General features: G+C 43.3%; 1 protein-coding gene across 1 annotated transcript; it reads right to left on the bottom strand.

Annotated features, from left to right (window-relative positions):
- Positions 1–7174: 7174 nt before the first annotated feature.
- LOC129406120 (secretoglobin family 1D member 1-like) lies at positions 7175–9371 on the bottom strand. The gene is made up of 3 exons (XM_055144084.1): positions 9262–9371; positions 8298–8491; positions 7175–7326 (listed from the first exon to the last, which is right to left on the bottom strand). The coding sequence occupies exons 1-3, from the start codon at positions 9314–9316 to the stop codon at positions 7291–7293; spliced, it is 285 nt and encodes a 94-aa protein (XP_055000059.1). The 5' UTR covers positions 9317–9371; the 3' UTR covers positions 7175–7290.
- Between the last annotated feature and the right edge of the window lie 7220 nt (positions 9372–16591).

Here is a 16591-nt window from a genome sequence, read left to right as displayed (position 1 = left end):
TGATTACATTCAATATTTCAACAAAAAACTCACTATTATTGTTTGGAGTTTATGAGTAAATTTCAGACACAGAACATTCTTACATCAAACCCATCACCAGTGTCCACTTCTCTCCATCAATGTCCATGGCTTCTCTTCTGCTCCCGGTGGCAGGTAAGCTTTCCCTCCACCATTGGCCTAGTGTTCTCTTCCCTGACTTATCACCCCACGCTCTCCCTGCCACTCAAGTGACAAGCTTTCGGCTGAAGATTCGTTCTCTTACTCTTTGTTTCAAATGCCCTTGGGAATGTGATATTTCCTACTGTATCTTTATATATTCCACATAGGAGAGATAATTCTGAGTCTGCCCCTCTACCTCTGACTGATTTCACTTATCATGATACTATTCAGATAGCCCCAATGTACCAGCAAATTACAATTCTTCATCTTTCCTAATCGCTGAGTAGTTTTTCATTCTGTGTGTTCTTTGTACTCTAGTTTCCTTATATAGTCATTTGTTCTTGGACATTTGGGTTGTTTCCATATTTCGGGCACTCTTGACCTAACCTCAACCCTAAGACTATAAAACTTCTCATTCGTGTTGATACTATCTCATACACAGCCCATGGCATGTGTTTTGTATTAGTCTCTCATCTCTTAAGATTGGTCTCTCATGACAATGGCACTCTGTGTAGTTGTTTAACAACTCCAAGACCCTCATCTGATGCCTCTCTTCTTATGGCCTATGAGAGTAGAACACATGCATAATTGCCCCTTCCAAGGCGACAGTCTAAGGTCTTTGCTTATTGTTCTTTTACTGTGTTCAGTGTGAATTGAAAGTAGATTTTGTTTGGGCTGTTCCCAGTATTGAACAGAGAGATTACACATATCAGGCGCATACTTTACTGTCACCTCACATCCTTGGCCCCTTTATTTGAATCTTTTCATGGATTTCAGTGATTATTTCACTTGTTGGTCATTTGTGCTGTTGAGGTAGTGGATCTTTCGCTTACAGAAATCTTTTTTAAAGGTCAAACACAGGAGTCTGAAAGATAGTACGAATATAGTACAACAGGTAGGGTGTTTACCTCTCACAGGTCCTACCCAGGTTCAATTCTTGACATCCCATTGATCCTCTAAGCATCACCAGGAGAAATTCCTGAGTGTAGCACCAGGAGTAACCCCTGAGAATCTCCACGTGTGACCCAGATGGTAAGAAGAAAAGGTCAAATGTAATTCCAAATGAACTTAGTGAACTCAATATATCCGAAGGACTTATACCAATTAACGTGAGATTCACGCCAGGGATGCAAGGGCAGTTCAATATACACAAGTCAATACGCTTAATATTGTATATAAACAAATGATAAGTTTATGTTGTTTATCAATTGTTATGGTGAAGGCTTTTCACAAAATCAAACATTCACCCATTATGATAACTACCCCTCCTCCAATCAAGGATCGATGGAACATACCTCCAGATAGAAAATACCTCCTGTACAACAAACTCATAGCCAATATCATAATCAATGGTAAAAAATTCAAAGTCCTTTCCTACAGACCAGGCACAAGGCAAAGATGTCCTCTGTCACCACTCTCATTCAATATAGTTTAAAACGACCTCAACACAGCAATCAGATAGGAAAAAGATGCTAAAACAGCCAGATTGGAATGGAAGTTCAAGTTATTTTCCATCCTGTTTCAGCAACATGATACTACACGTTGAAACACCCGAAGATTCCACCCAAAACTATTAGAAATAATAAACCCATAGAGTAAGGCAGGTTGCAAACTTTATACACCAAACTTCTGGCATTCCTACACAAAAATGATGAATAAAAGAAAAAGAAATGAAAACAACTATCCCTTTCAAAATAGTGCCCCTATTAAAAAATCAACTTAGACATCAACTTATTAAGTGAGGTGAAAGGCACACTTCGTAAAAACTATGAATCACTGCAATACCAAAAATAGAAGAAGACACCAGGAAATGGAAAGACATAGTGGAAGAATCAATAGTGTCAAAATGAGGGATTGGAGCGATAGTATGGTTTCGGGCATTTGTTTTGAAGGCGGCCAAGCCAATCATTCCACATTCCGATCTCCTTCCACCTCCCCACCCCCATGCTAGGAGTGATCTGTGAGTGCAGAGGCAGGAGTAATCCCTGAGCATCCCTGGGTGTAACCTTGAAACAAACAAGCAAACAAATAACTGGTGACATTCCCAAAATGAGCTTCTTGACCACATTCTACAGATATATGCAATCACTTGTATCACTTGTCATCTCGATGATCTTCGATTTGTTTGAGCGGGCTCCAGTACATCTCCATTTGTCCCTGTTGCATGCTAGTGTATTCCAATAATATCTACTCGCTCTAGGAACAAGAGAGCCTCAAACAGTTTGTTAAGTGTTTCGACGAAGAATCCTGACCATGTTGTTGGTGGGTGTGCACGAGACCTATTGACGTCCCGTGGAATCCAGTCAGTAACAAAAAATCTAGACTAGCGGTCACTTCTGAACTGCATTCAGTGTCTGTCCCATCTAATTTTTGACACCTCGGCAAACGAGACAGCGTCTCTGATTGTTGACTGTCAATGAAGGTCGGAACTCGGATTCCTTCTCTCACTTGAGTGAAACGTGATACTCCTAGCATATCTCTTTAGATTCCTCTTTGGGATACCCGAATGGCGTTCTCATCCTGTTTGCTTAAGGCCCAGGTCTCTGACGTGTATGGCATTGCAGGAAGTATGGTGAAGTCGAAAAGATGTGCCTGGAGCCGGAGTTTCTTTGTCTTCTTAACCACTCCATCGACGTTCCTGAAGGTATTCCATGCTGCCCTTTTCCTCCTGCACAGTTCTGGTGCCAAATTGTTCCTCACATTGAGGTCCTGACCGAGGTGCACATAGCAGCTGCATTAAGAGATGTTCATTCCATTGAGATAAAATGGAACGTCAGGAACTAGTTGGTTTTTCATGAACATTGTTTTCCTGAGATTCAGCTGCAGTCCGACCTTTCCACACTTGCGGTCGAAGTCAGCCAGCATTCGTGCTGCTTGGCTAATGTTTGGCGTTATGAGACCGATGTCATCAGCGAAGCGGAGGTGGTGTATTTGCCGACGGTCTATCTTCAGTCCCATTCCTTCCCATTCCAGAAATCCCATGATGTTCTCGAGGGTGGCACTGAAAAGTGTTTGTGAAATGGTATCACCCTGACTCCTCTCTTGACAACAATGATCACTTCCTGGTTTAATGGTGAGATCCTGGTGGTGAATCCATAACACAGCTTGATGTACTGGGTTTGAACACCCTGTTTGGCTAGGGGTTCGATGACCACTCCAGTCTCAAGAGAATCAATGGCCTTCTCTAAATCGATGAATGTTAGACAGAGCGGCATCTTGAACTCTCGCAAAACTTCAATGAGCTTGGTCACTATGTGGATACGGTCGATCATGCTCCATCCTTTCCTGATCCCGGCTTTCTCGCATGATTGACCTTCATCTGGTGTTCTGTCTATTCTACACAGGATGACTGGAGTGAACAACATGTAGACGACGGAAAACAGGCAGATTGGGTGATAGTTGCTGATGTTGTGGATGTCTCCCTTCTTGTACAACCGAACGGTCTTGCTGGTCTTCCATTGGGTCGTAACCTTGCATTCAAACAGGTAGCATGTGAAGCGTGAAGAGCGGAGCCAGTGCATTGATGATTACTGCGGGAGAGTATTCAGATGTTCGGGTCTGACCTTGTCTGGACTGGGTGCTGTACGCGTCTTCACCGATGAAATGGCATGTCCGATTGTGGAAGGGACATTGGGATTGACATATTCATCGTGCGGAATTTGGTATGTGGGCCAGTAAGCGTGGCTGTTGAAGACATTCGAGTAGAAGTGTGAAGAATCCTCTCCATTGCCCTTCTGGAAGACGCGACAGATACATCAGGACATCGGAGGGCAGTCATCTTGGTCTTGTAATTGGCGAAGGACAGGCGAGAGTTGCGAATACTTTTCCCAGCTTTTGCTGAATCAGTCAACACTGCTGCTCTTCTCTCTTTGAGGTCTTTCTTGATCGCTTCTCTGCACAGCTTTGTGAGCTCGGATGTTAGCTTGTGGTTGCCTGAGGCTAGTGTCAAACCACGTTGTTGAATGAGCTCGAGCGTTTCTGAAGACAGGCGTCTGTTTGTGGCTTTCCCACTCTTGGCATTTTCTGCACAATCATGGAGGTGCTAACCGGTTGATCTTATTCCTCGCCGATGTTGTCAACGACGACATCTTCCCACATGGCCGCAATAGTGCTTAAGAGCTCCCAGTTGGTGGTCATTGTGGGAGTTTTCTTCTGAAACTTCAACTTTGCAGTCCTTTCTCCCTGCTCAGTGAAGTAGAATTTTGCACGAAGGAGATGGTGGTTTGAGGCGTTTGGAATTTTGGGACAACAGCGACATCAGCCAGGCAAAACCTTCGATTGAATGTGATGTGGTAAATTTCATTGTGAAACTGTCACCAGGAGACTCCCATGTCCAACGTTTAGTTTTGGAATCTGGAATTGTGAGTTACCATGGACGGTCTTGGTCGACATGATGAACTCAGACTGTCTCTCACCCTGTTCATTCCATTCTAGGCCATGGGACCCAATGTGGAGTTCTTTGGGTGACCTTCTCGGTCCTATTTGGGCATAAAAATCACCAACAATGATCTTGTAGAAGGTGTGGTCTTCTTTATAGAACTTCTCCAGCTTCATGTAGAACTTCTCAATTTCTTCTTTATCATAGTTGGATGTTGGAAAATGGTTATTAAGGCACACATATGCTGCTCGAGCTCTTGTGCTTCTTGTGCGCATGTGGCCGAGCATATATGTTGCCTGAGCACGTGTCGCCCTCATCTCCCGTCTTGAGATGTGTAACTTTCACGTCTAATGCTGGAAATGTGTAGGGGCTCCCTTCGTCGTTGGAGAAGCCGGCGAAGCATGTTACTTGAGCATGTTACTTGCGCATGTTACTGTCCACACTCTCCCACTTTCTCCCTCTGTCTCCCTTCATAACCTCCAAATGAAACCTACAATGTCACTGCCTGTTTAATCCTGAAATTTCTTTCTGCGAGGTGAGACGAGAACCCAGTAACCCTGGGTCCCGTGCGGCAGTGGCGGTTGGGAGAAAGTGACCGTCTTTCTCCTCTCTACTTCATCTGAGCCACCCTTGGGGCCGAACGACACCATCCTCATGAATAAAAAAGGTTCCAGCAACTGATTTTGGGAAAACTGGAGAATGATGTGCAAATAATGTAACTATATTCCTGCATCCCACTAGGTACCAAGATCACTTCCAATGCGAAAGACTTCAGCATTTGACCAAAGCCACAAACTATATTGAGAATACTCATGATTTGATCTCCTTGGGAAAGCAAAGGTAAGCAAAAGACAACACGTGGGACTATATCAAAATTGTGTTACATTGTCCCCTTCACAAACTCCCTCCCCCCGTGGGAGATTGGGATCTACCCCTAAGTACAGAAGTTCAGTTACTAGAATGCAAAGGGTTTATAAAGTGCAAAGGGGTGGAGGGGAGCGTTGGGCTGGTGCCATACCAGTTTTCAAATACAGAGAAAAGAGGGGTGTGATAGTCCTGCGCAGGCTGACGTTAGCTTTCGGTGGTCGAGAGCTGGCTCCCCAGGCTAGATGGCAAGCGAACAATCGGTAGAGTAGGAGACCCAGGAACCAGACCCCAGGGCTGGTCTGCAGTCGGTTTCCCTCTCTCTCCTCCCCAAAGTCATCTGGTACGGTGCAATCATAGTCGTAGCTTTCTTCATAGTCCCAATTCCCAAAATCCCAGTTCTCCTGCTCATCTTCAATGTTTCGTCATCGAATTCCTGATCTTCAACAACTGGTCCTCAGCGTCTAGTCTTCAGCATCTCCTCCCAGAGTCTAGTCATGTTACATGCCATAGCCTCAACTGTCTTCCCGTGTCTATTCAAAAAGTGCATTGCTAAATAAACTATGCAAATACAGAAAGGAAAGAGAAAAGCAATACAGGCTTATTATTGCCTAATGGAATCGCATTAGTATCAGGAGCAACCCAATAAAAAGTACTGAATGCCTCGAACAAACACCATGACATCTTAGCACCTGTATTGCAAACCATGATGCAAAAAAGGAAAAGCAGAGCTAGAAAAAAAAGGAAAGTCCTCCAGTAAGGAATGCTGAGAGTGGGGGGTGGGGTGTTGGTGCTGTGGAAGGAACACAAAAGATATTGGTGATGGGAAATATACACTGCTGTAGAGTTGGATGCTGGATGATTGTATAACTGAAACCGAACTATGAGCGGTTTTGAATGGTCTATCTCACAGATACTGATTAAAAATTAACAAAAAATTAAAAAGAGTCATGTGGAGTTTCTGCTTAATTCAATCAGCTATATCAATGGCAGGACAAATAGTAGTACTCCTACATTAAAGAATCAAAAAAGAGTTTCCCAGGATCAGTTCTCTGAGTCCCTTTATTTGAGTGGGTCCACGAGCTGAGGTGGGGACTAGAGATTGGAGTGAATCGGGAAGAAGACTGAGGTCTCCTGTTGTTGTTTTGAGGCTATACTGAGAGTTTAAGACTGTTTCAGTTAAATCAATGTAGGTCAACAGAATGGAGGTGACAGAATCACCACAATGGTCTCCAGAGCTTTTGAGTGGCTGTGATGGACCATGAGCCCTGGAGTGTGTTAGGGTTCACAGTCACATGGTCTATGTGAGTGTGCAGAGTTCTAACAAGAGCGGTGAATGACTGAGCCTTTCCCTTATCCAAAAATGTGTGGGTAGACTAGGAACCACGACGTATACATGGACATTAGTGGAAAAATGGTTTGGAGAAGAGACACACAGGATGGTGATGGCTCTGATGAGGATGTACTGTTATAGTTCCATGTGGAGAGTTGCAGATTTGACACTAAGTAGGCTATAAACTTTTGTTTCAAAGAAGAGTGACAGGAAAGCTTGCATTTCTGCGTTTCAAATCTAAGGTATCATTTTCAATTATTGCCCAAGGCTGGAATCTGTATCGAGATCCAGAAAGACTCTAGAGCAGTCTTATTCTTGGGATCCCTGCAGCCATGATGCCAAGAGTAATAACACGCTCCTTTTCTGCATCTGACTATTGATAACTAGAAAGGGCCCCTTCATAAAACTCTCTACAAACTCAGAGCCATACACCAGTGCATAAAAAATAGAGAGCAGACGTGTGCCGAGCAAGTAATTTATTAGAAGCGAGGTTGAAACCTTGACATTTTCTTGAAATTCATTAGATCACTGCAAGTCATAGATGACAGAAGACTTGTTATAATTCCTTTGTGCAGGCCGCAACAATTTTCCCCTTTAATGGTTAAAAAAGAAAAAACTGGTGGTCAGTTATGCTGCAAGAGAGCTGACAGGTTCACACAGCTTACCCCTGAGTATGTCAATGATATTTCAGTCAACACAGAAAACAGGATCCCTCACAGCAGCCCAACACGTGGGGTCCTTGACACACAGCTGGTTCCTGTCTCAGACAGAGAAGCCCACAAATATTCCCTTGAGTCTCCGGTCAAAACCTTCTCTTTGACATCCTTAGGGTTCTGGGGACTCTAAAGTAGTGACAGGAATGGAAAGATGGAATGGGCCTTTCAGAGACTCCTGGCCTGATAGTTCTGAAAAGGATCGTGAGGTGCCTGTCAGCAGGACTGTTCAGATCCCGTGAATATTTGCAAATGACTCTTGGCCTGCCTGGGAGTCAGCAGTTCTGGTGGAACATCTTACATCTTCCCTCATCTCCTTTCTGCATGAAGCCATGAAGGCAACAGGAAGCAGGAGAAGTGCAGCTGGGGTCCATGCCACTTCACATGGGAAGGAGAGTGGTGGGTGAGGGCATGAGGTGCCCAGAGTGGTACAGGCTTGCAGATAGCTGCAGACCCCAAGGACAAGCCTGTACTGCCTGCATCCCAGCTTCCAGTGTCCGATCAGCTCTCTCCCATCTGCACGACATTCCCTGTGCATATGTTAGCATCACGGCACGCAGGGAGGGGGAAAGAGTTTGTTGGCCCTTCCACATGATCCGTGGTGTCTGTATGTCCCCTCAGAGGGTGGTCTAGCTGCGGGTACGGGGGTGACCTGCCAGGATGCTTTTTACCTCAGTACAGCTACTCTTGTAGGTAGGCGGAAAGTCCCCATCTGCCATATGGGCATGGCTCCACTTATTAAAAGAGTAAAAGCATTAATTCTCCGCCCCCCTGCCAAGATCATCCCCAATTCTCTTTCATGTCTCTGCAACCCAGCTCAAAGATCTAAGTAGAAAGAAAAAGAAATTACCAAAAATTTTCCAATTAGTGCTCTCCCTTCAGCGGGCACGGATTCATCGAGGCAGACCTTCGGACGCATCTTGTCCTCCACAACAGCCTCAGGGGCATTAAATTGAGCAATGTATAGTCTATAGACATCTGCTGTGCCGGCAACAAATGCAGTCAATTCTCCCGCAAGGGCTGGGCAAATTATGGCTGCGTCAGCTAAAATGGAGGGAAAGAAAATACAATACAAGAGCAAAGTTGTCTCTCATCAAACAGTTGTGCATATCTCATCCCTTGTCCACAGCTTGAGGAGGACAACACGAGATGGAGGTGACCCAGACCCCTTAGAGGATCTAGACGGGAAAGAAGATTTTTGAGTCAGAAACTGTCGTGTGTGTTATTAGAGGACATGATACGGTGATCTCTTCCTGATATATGGAACTCATTTGTGTTATCTTTCTCATCCCATTGTTATACTCGTACTGCTGACTGCTGTGAACCTGACTAGGAACAGGCGATGTGGAGGCATGGAACTTTGGGCTCCAGTCAAGGATCTGGTGAGAAATTATACGAGATTTCACATGTGCATCATTTCCTTTCTTGACTTTTCTTTAAAGTTTTTGGACCAGCACCCACAAAATTCTCAGGGACCACACCCGACGGTCCTTGATGGGAACATTTATGGTGCTCAGGATTAAATGGACACTTGCGAAGCAAGACCTTAAGCCATGCAATAACTTCGAGCCCTCACACCTGAATCTCCTAGTTCTCTCTTCCTCCTACCATTTGGAAAAGGATCAGACTGAACCCGTCACGTAAACTGGAAGTTGGTGATTAATGAGAAGTGATAGGACTCCAGTGAAACCGCAATATGCTTTTATGGGAACAGTTCACAGAGGAAACATTTTGAACTAGCATGTGTTCAGGCATCTCTAAGTCATTTTCTGAGTTCAGGTCTGATGCTAATCTGCTGGGGGAAATGTACTCACCCTGGTAGCAGCAAATGGCCAGGGCGACCAGCAGGGCACACAGGGACAGCTTCATGGTGTTTGTGGCTGGGAGCTGTGAGCTTGCGCAAGGGATGAGCAGTCAGCAGCTGGACTCAGGAGCCTGGGCAGCGCAGGGTCATTTGTACTGAGAGAGCCTTCCTGGTCCTGCCCACAGCGACACGTGTAGGTCACAAGGTTTGGCTTCCATCCCTCTCTCACTTCCTCGACTGAAGTCATGTCCCTGCGTCCCAGGCTGCAAAGTCTTGGCCAAAGATTCTAGAAAAGGTTCTGCTGAGTTATGGGCCTCTACTTTGAGCAAGGATCATAGTTTTTTTTGGAAAGACAGAGCCTATGAATTGCCATTAGCCTATCTCATTTCAAGTGCCAAAATTACAAGTATGTGTCTGATTGTTCAGAGGCTACTTAGTCCATTGACTGTGTAGTACAGTCAAGATGGAAGGGAATTACTTTCAGCCATGCATGTGTAGATAAAAGAACACAGACATATAGATCACCATGCTTGTGTGCAATCGATTTTCTCTGTGGAGACTTCCTGATGGGGGACAGAGAAAGGTCATTGGCCTGGAGAACCTTTTGAAGGAATGAGTCCCTGGAAGGAGCTGATTCGAACGCGCTGCACACGCGGCTTGTATTTGCTGTCAATTCGAACGTATCTTAGGATTAAGCCTCATTACAGCAAATGATATGGCACCTGACGTGATGAGGCTCTGTGTCTTCACGGGTCTCGGAGATATCTGCAGTTTTGAAAGATTCCAGAGGCCTTGACTATGGTTCCCAATGTTTCAGGGTCCCTACATCACCTGTAGGTGTAACCCTGGTGGGTCCAGAGCAACCCAGGTTTGAATTTGGGTTTTCTGAGCTCCTGACAGGACCAGGCTGAGTTCTGCCTGGAGTAGACCCCTGGCTTGTCCTCTCTCTTTAAGGGACAGAATATTCAATGAAAAAAATGAATGATTTTCTTCGGTTTTTACAGTGGAAATGAACAGACTGTACCCAAAAGAGAGTAGCTGAATAAAGATAACGGAAGAATTCATTGGAATATGTATACCAAAATCTGTATAATTTGACATTCCAATAGAGGACACAATGGCAGAAGCAACCAGTGGGATGAGACTTGACCTAGGATTAAAAGTGGCGCAAATGTAGTACATTGGTCATGAATGTCCTTATTACTATTTTTTCTCATGAAGACATACCACACTGATATGGATATTGCAAATTGTAATGCCATATGAGACAACAACAACAGAAATGAGTGGAACAGCAGGTCATAAAAGGGGGCCAGGGTAGTCACAGAGTCAAATAACAGCAGAGCAACAACAAGTGATGCAAATATCTACTCGACTCATATTCACACGCACTAAATATGCTCTCCTGTAAAAATTAAAGTTTCTTTTGGGCAAAAGAAAGGTGTCCTGATAACAATGACAAGACAGGTTACTGAGAATGGAGAGAGAAGGGAGGTTTATCAGTGAGAAAATTTTCTGTCACCGAAGAACTAGGGCTGTTGAAATTTAGTGAAGGACAGAGCCCTATTGAGATGTGTGTTTCCTAGCACGGAGTATTTCTGGGACATGATGTCTAAGGTGGTTTCTGTGCATAGAGGTCAAAGATGACAGGAAGGTGGAAGGTAGGCTCTGAAGCTGAGGAGGCAATTGAGCAAACTGATGGATGGCAATGAACTCAGCACGGAGATCATGCAGAGGGCCATTCTCCTGCCAGGATCTGTGTGACCTGGGCTCCACAAGTTTCCCTGAGTCAGAGACACCTCTGACTGAGTCAGAGACACCTCTGTCACAAAGTAATGCTGGTCGATGTTTCAGTGGCACACACATCCCCAACAGAAGCTTCTATCAGATTGCAGGAAAAAACTCATTTTATGGGAGCATGGAAAGACCATGACAGGGTATGAGCGGCACTCTGGCTTTCCCTGTCCTCACATCAAGTAGCATTGCCACCACACAATAGAAACCACCAGATCATCTTTGGACAGTGAGATATCCAGAGTGGTGCGGGGTGAGAGACAAAACATTAAGCTAAGTAGGGCCTCACTCCTCCTGCATCGAACTTACTCTGCAACAGCTCTCCGCATGCATCTCCTATTGCCCAACGAAGGAAGATTCCACAGCTGTGTGAAGGCAACGGTCAGCAAACAAAAGGGGCATCAAAGGGCAGGACAAAGCTTCATTTGAACAAGGAAGCTTGTGTTGCAGATAATAAGTGACCCATAAGAAATACCATATCTGAATGGGATTAAGTTGGAAACATCTCATTCTGGGAATGCCAAGTTATGTAAAACCGGGGTTTAGAACTCAAGTCAGCCAGAACTCAAGCAGATTCTCATCCAAGCTGTGCTTCAAAATCCAATTAAATATCCCAAACATTCTGGTTGGTTCAGGGTCATAGTGATTCTCTCTGATAAATTAGAAGGCTTGGACAGCTCAGGCATAAGCTCTAAATTAATTCATTGTTCACTAAGGCTTCCCCAATTGATAGTACAAAGGCCTCCTCCAGAAAAGTAAGAAATGGCTGAATCTGAAAGTGTCATTACTAAAATTTGTATGCAATTTCAAAGATTTTCAAATCTACTCAGTTGTTCTGATGCGGGGGATGTTTGAATCTATGAAGGAGGTATCACATCGCTAACTGTAACTGCACTCTAAAAGTGTAGTAATGCAAACAGTGTGATAGTAGACTAAGTAAGCATATACTCACGTCTATAGAGTCCGAAGAAGAGGATGAAAATAAGCCCTCAGTTATGTAGGCAGGTAAGTAAAATGAAAGGAGCAGGGATATATATGGCATCAAGGAAACTCTGTTCAACTAGTTCTCGGACAACTGCATTATCACACAGAAGAGAACGTGGTTAAGTCTCTCACATCATGCATAAACATCCATTCAAAATACATGAAGGATTTTGATGTTTTACCAGAACACAGGATATACTGCCGAGGGTAAATCCTTCATGATACAGGCTTCACGTTGTTTTTGATGACTCATCTGGACTGGCAGGTGCAAACACCAAAGTAAATCATGCCGATGACAGCAAGCAAAAAAATAGCCTGCACTTGAACTAAACTACCATCAAAACAAAAGAGCATCCTACTGAATGAGAGAAAATAGTCACACAGCTTAATTCTGACAAGGTAAGAGGGAATATCTAAATATATAATGAAATTACAAAACTGAAGCGGAAGGAATTAAATCACTCAAAAATGGAGAAGTGAGTAGAGATGAATAGACACTTATCCAATGAAAACATATAAGATGACCAACTAAGGACATGGAAAAACTCATCAGCACTGATACTCTGATAATTTAAAATCAGAACAAAACAAACATGTTACTTAAGCATAAATGCCTATTTCAAAAAGTACAAAAATACCAAGCACCCAGGTGATGTGGAGTAAAGGAATTTTTATTCATATGGTGAGACTCTATAATCTGCTTCACCCTTTGTGGTAAACTATGTAGAGATTCTCTCCCTTTGCCCAATCCCTTCAAATAAAGCTACCCCTCTATCCACCAACTTTATTCCTAGGTATGTAATTAGATTGACAAAGAATTGACAAAGAACAATAAAACACACCTCAATAGAATCAGAGAGATAGAAATTGTACCAAGACTTTTTTCAGACCATAATGCACTGAAGAGAGACTTTTACCAAGCAAGATATGGAGAAACAAACCAAACACCCGGAAATTGAGCAACAAAATGTTGAACAATGAGTGAGTCACGATGAAAATCAAGGGGAAACTTAGATGATACCTGGAAACAAGTGAAAACTTAGATACGAGTTACCAGAAACTATGGGACGTAGCTAAAGCTTTGTTTAAGGGGAAAATTTATAGCTCTCCAAGCATTCCTCAGGAAGGAGCAAAGGGTCCACATATATACCTAGGCTTCACAGCTCACGATCTTAGAAAGGGACCAACCAAGGAGCCCAAACGACGCAGAAGGAAAGAAATAACAAAACTTAGAGCAGAAATTAAGAACAGGGAAACCCGAGGGATTTTTACTCATATTGGTGGGACTACATAATCTGCTTTACCCTATGTGTAAAACTATGTAGAGATCCACCACACAAAAAACGCCACCCTTCTGTCTAACAATTCTATCTTAGGTATCTATTAAGCATGACAAAGAACAATAACTCAGGCACTTAAATTTGTGCTTCCATTCATAGTCTTCTATTTACAAGAGCCCCGAACGACAAAGAACCCAAGACTGCAATGGAAATGATTGGATAGAGAAGACATGCACGTCCACCATGGAATACTATCCAACTTGGAAAAATAGTACTGTTTTTGTTACAGATCTTATTAGGATTATGCTGAACAGAATATGCCAGAAGAAGGGCAAATAGCAGATCTGTCACTCATTTGAGAAATATCAACTATGGAAACAAGAGAACAATGTCCAATAGAAACAAACGTTGAGACTGACAAAGAAGGGAGGAGACCACGGGGAATAGAGAGCTGTGTGAAAGGGTCCAGTGGGGTTAGGTGGACGGACGTGTCAATTTGGTGATGAATACTATGCAACAATATTGAACCTCTAAAAGACGTCAACATTCTGCTCTTGTGAGCCCATGAAAATAAATTTCAAAACATAAAGTCTAGACTGCCATCCTAATTTCTTCTCTATTGGAATCTTTTCTTTTTTCTCTCTTAGGTATTTTCTTCTTTCAGCTAACGTTTTATCAGTTTCTACCGAATAAATCAGCTTTGTAAATTCTTTTCTTATTTGTGCAAATGATTGGGTGCTTTGATTTGTGAGTCTCTAGATCGTGGCTTTCAATGAGCTTCTATGGTACCAGAGGCAGCTGGCAGCTCTTGCAAATGACTGTCATGCTTTAGGACGAACATGGTGTGGAAGTTGACCCCCCATTATGACTCCACTAAGCCTGGAGATTTCAGTTAAAAAACCTGCATATTTGGCTTTTTCCACATCCCCATTCTCATGTGTGAGGGGCGTGTTCAGAGACTGTGGATATCAGCCATGAGCAAGGCATTGATTGGGTTCTGGAGGTTTTTGGCTGCCGGGGCTCTTTTAGAGTGTGTGGTGGGTTTACCTGCCCTGTTCAGAGTTTCCCAGGATGAACTCGGTTGGTGTCAGGTGTTCAGGAATCCATACAGCTTGTTGCTCTCTTCTGAGGTTTATTTGGGACTCTCACGTCCATGGCCATTCCTGAGCTTATATGGCAGCAGAGGCCATTCCTGGGCTCCTGGGGATGTATGCACTTGAAACCCTCTTCCATGTCACCAACTCTCAATTTTCCAGTTTTCATTCAGTGATCCTAGCAAATTTCCTTTGAAGTTCGGCGCTGTCATCAAAATTTACCATCCGGTATTAACCACTATTCATGTGGAAACTGAGGGCGAGCATCTACTGAAGTTTCACAGCTCTAGAGTGCCAGCACTTTATCAAGATTAAAGGATCATATTCTTGTGAGTCTGTGTCAGAATATTCAACTCTTTTCCTTGGTTTCGGATCTGTTTTTATTCCAATACCATGTTGTTTGAATGACTACTGCTTTATAGTACAGTTTGAAGTTGGGGAAGGTGATGCAACCCATCTTCTTTTTCACAAAATCTCTTTAGCTATTCAAGGGGCTTTATTGCTCTATGTAATTTACAGGTGTGTTTTGCCTGTTTCTTTGGAAAATATCAAGGGTATCCTTGTAGAGAATTTATTGAATCTGTATAATGCTTTAGGGAGTATTGTCATTTTGACAATGTTAATCCTCCTGATCCAGGCTCAGGAGATGTGTCTCCATCATTTCCTAGTTTCTTCTTTCATTTCTTGAAGTAGTGTTTTGTAGTCTCCTTTGGATAAGTTCTTCACCGCTTGAGGTTTTGCGTTTGTGTTGTTTGTGTGTGTGTGTGAGATAGAGAGAGAGAGAGAGACCTGGCAATGCACAGGGTTTAGTCCCATTGCTGCACTCAGGATTTACCCTTGGCAGTTCTCTGGGGGCCGCATGAATTGCTGTCACCACTCTCATTCAATATAGTATCATGTCATCTCAAATAGGGATAGCTTGACTTCTTCCTTTCCTATCTAAAATCCCTTGATATCTTCTTCTTGCCTAAGCGCCATGCCAATTACTTCTAGTATGAGATTGTTTAGGAATGGTGAGAGTGAGCAAGAAAGTCTTAATCTTTGATAAAGGAGGAAGGAATCTGAAGGGGACCAAGGAAACCTATTTAACAAGTGGTGCTGGGAAACTGGACAGCTCCATGCAAAGCAATGAACTCAGAATTCTATCTAACGACAAGCACAAAAGTAAGATCAAGGTGGATCAAAGACCTCAGTATCAGACCTGAATACACAAGTTACAGGGAGGAGAATGTTGGCAGAACCCACCACGGTATTGAAACTCATGGCATCTTCAAGGATGAAACACCACTTGGAAACAAAGATAAACTAGTAGGACCACATTAAACTAAGAAGCTCCTGCACGTAAACAAACAAACAAGCAAAAGTCCAGTGACCAAGATATAGAGAACCCACGGAATGAGAAATATTACTTACCCAATAGTCATCAAATGGGGGCTTAGCATGCAGTATATACAAGACACTGGTTGATCTTTACAAGGAAGAATCCCTCCAACCATATTGAAAAACGGGAAGAGGAAATGAACAGAAACTTTCTCAAACAAGAAATACATACGGTCAATAGATTTATGAAAAAAATGCTCTGCACCCCTAATCATCAGGGAGATTCAAATCAAAACAACAATGTAATATCATCTTACACCACAGAAAGTGGCACATATCAGAACGAATACAAACAACCGGTGTTGGCATAGATGCAGGGATTAAAGGAATCTCATTCATTGTTTGTGGGAATGGCGAAGGTCCAGCCTTTTTGGAAAACAATATGGACATTCCTCCAAAAACTAGATATCGAGCTTCCGTATGACCCGGCAATACCACCTCAGGTAAAATATCCTGGGGATGCAAAAAAGTACAGTAGAAATGACATCTGCATTTGTATGTTTATTGCAGCACTCTTCACAATGTTCACAATAGTCAGAATCTGGAAACAACTCAAGTGCCCTGAACAGTTCCCTGATTCAAGAAACCTTGGTATATCTATGCATTGGAATCCTATGAAGCTGTTAGGAAGTTGAAGTCATGAGAGTTGCTTGTAAATGATGGACATACTAAGTGAAAAGGAGTCGGAAAAGGAGGGACTGACACAGAATGAGTGCACTCAATTTGTGGAACATATCACTTGTATCACTTGTCATTCTATTGGCCTTCAATTTGCTCGAGAGGGCGCCAGTAACGTCTCCATTTTGTG

The sequence above is a fragment of the Sorex araneus genome, chromosome 6, assembly GCF_027595985.1.
Source record: "Sorex araneus isolate mSorAra2 chromosome 6, mSorAra2.pri, whole genome shotgun sequence".
NCBI lineage: Eukaryota > Metazoa > Chordata > Mammalia > Eulipotyphla > Soricidae > Sorex > Sorex araneus.
This window is presented reverse-complemented; position numbering and strand designations above follow the sequence as displayed.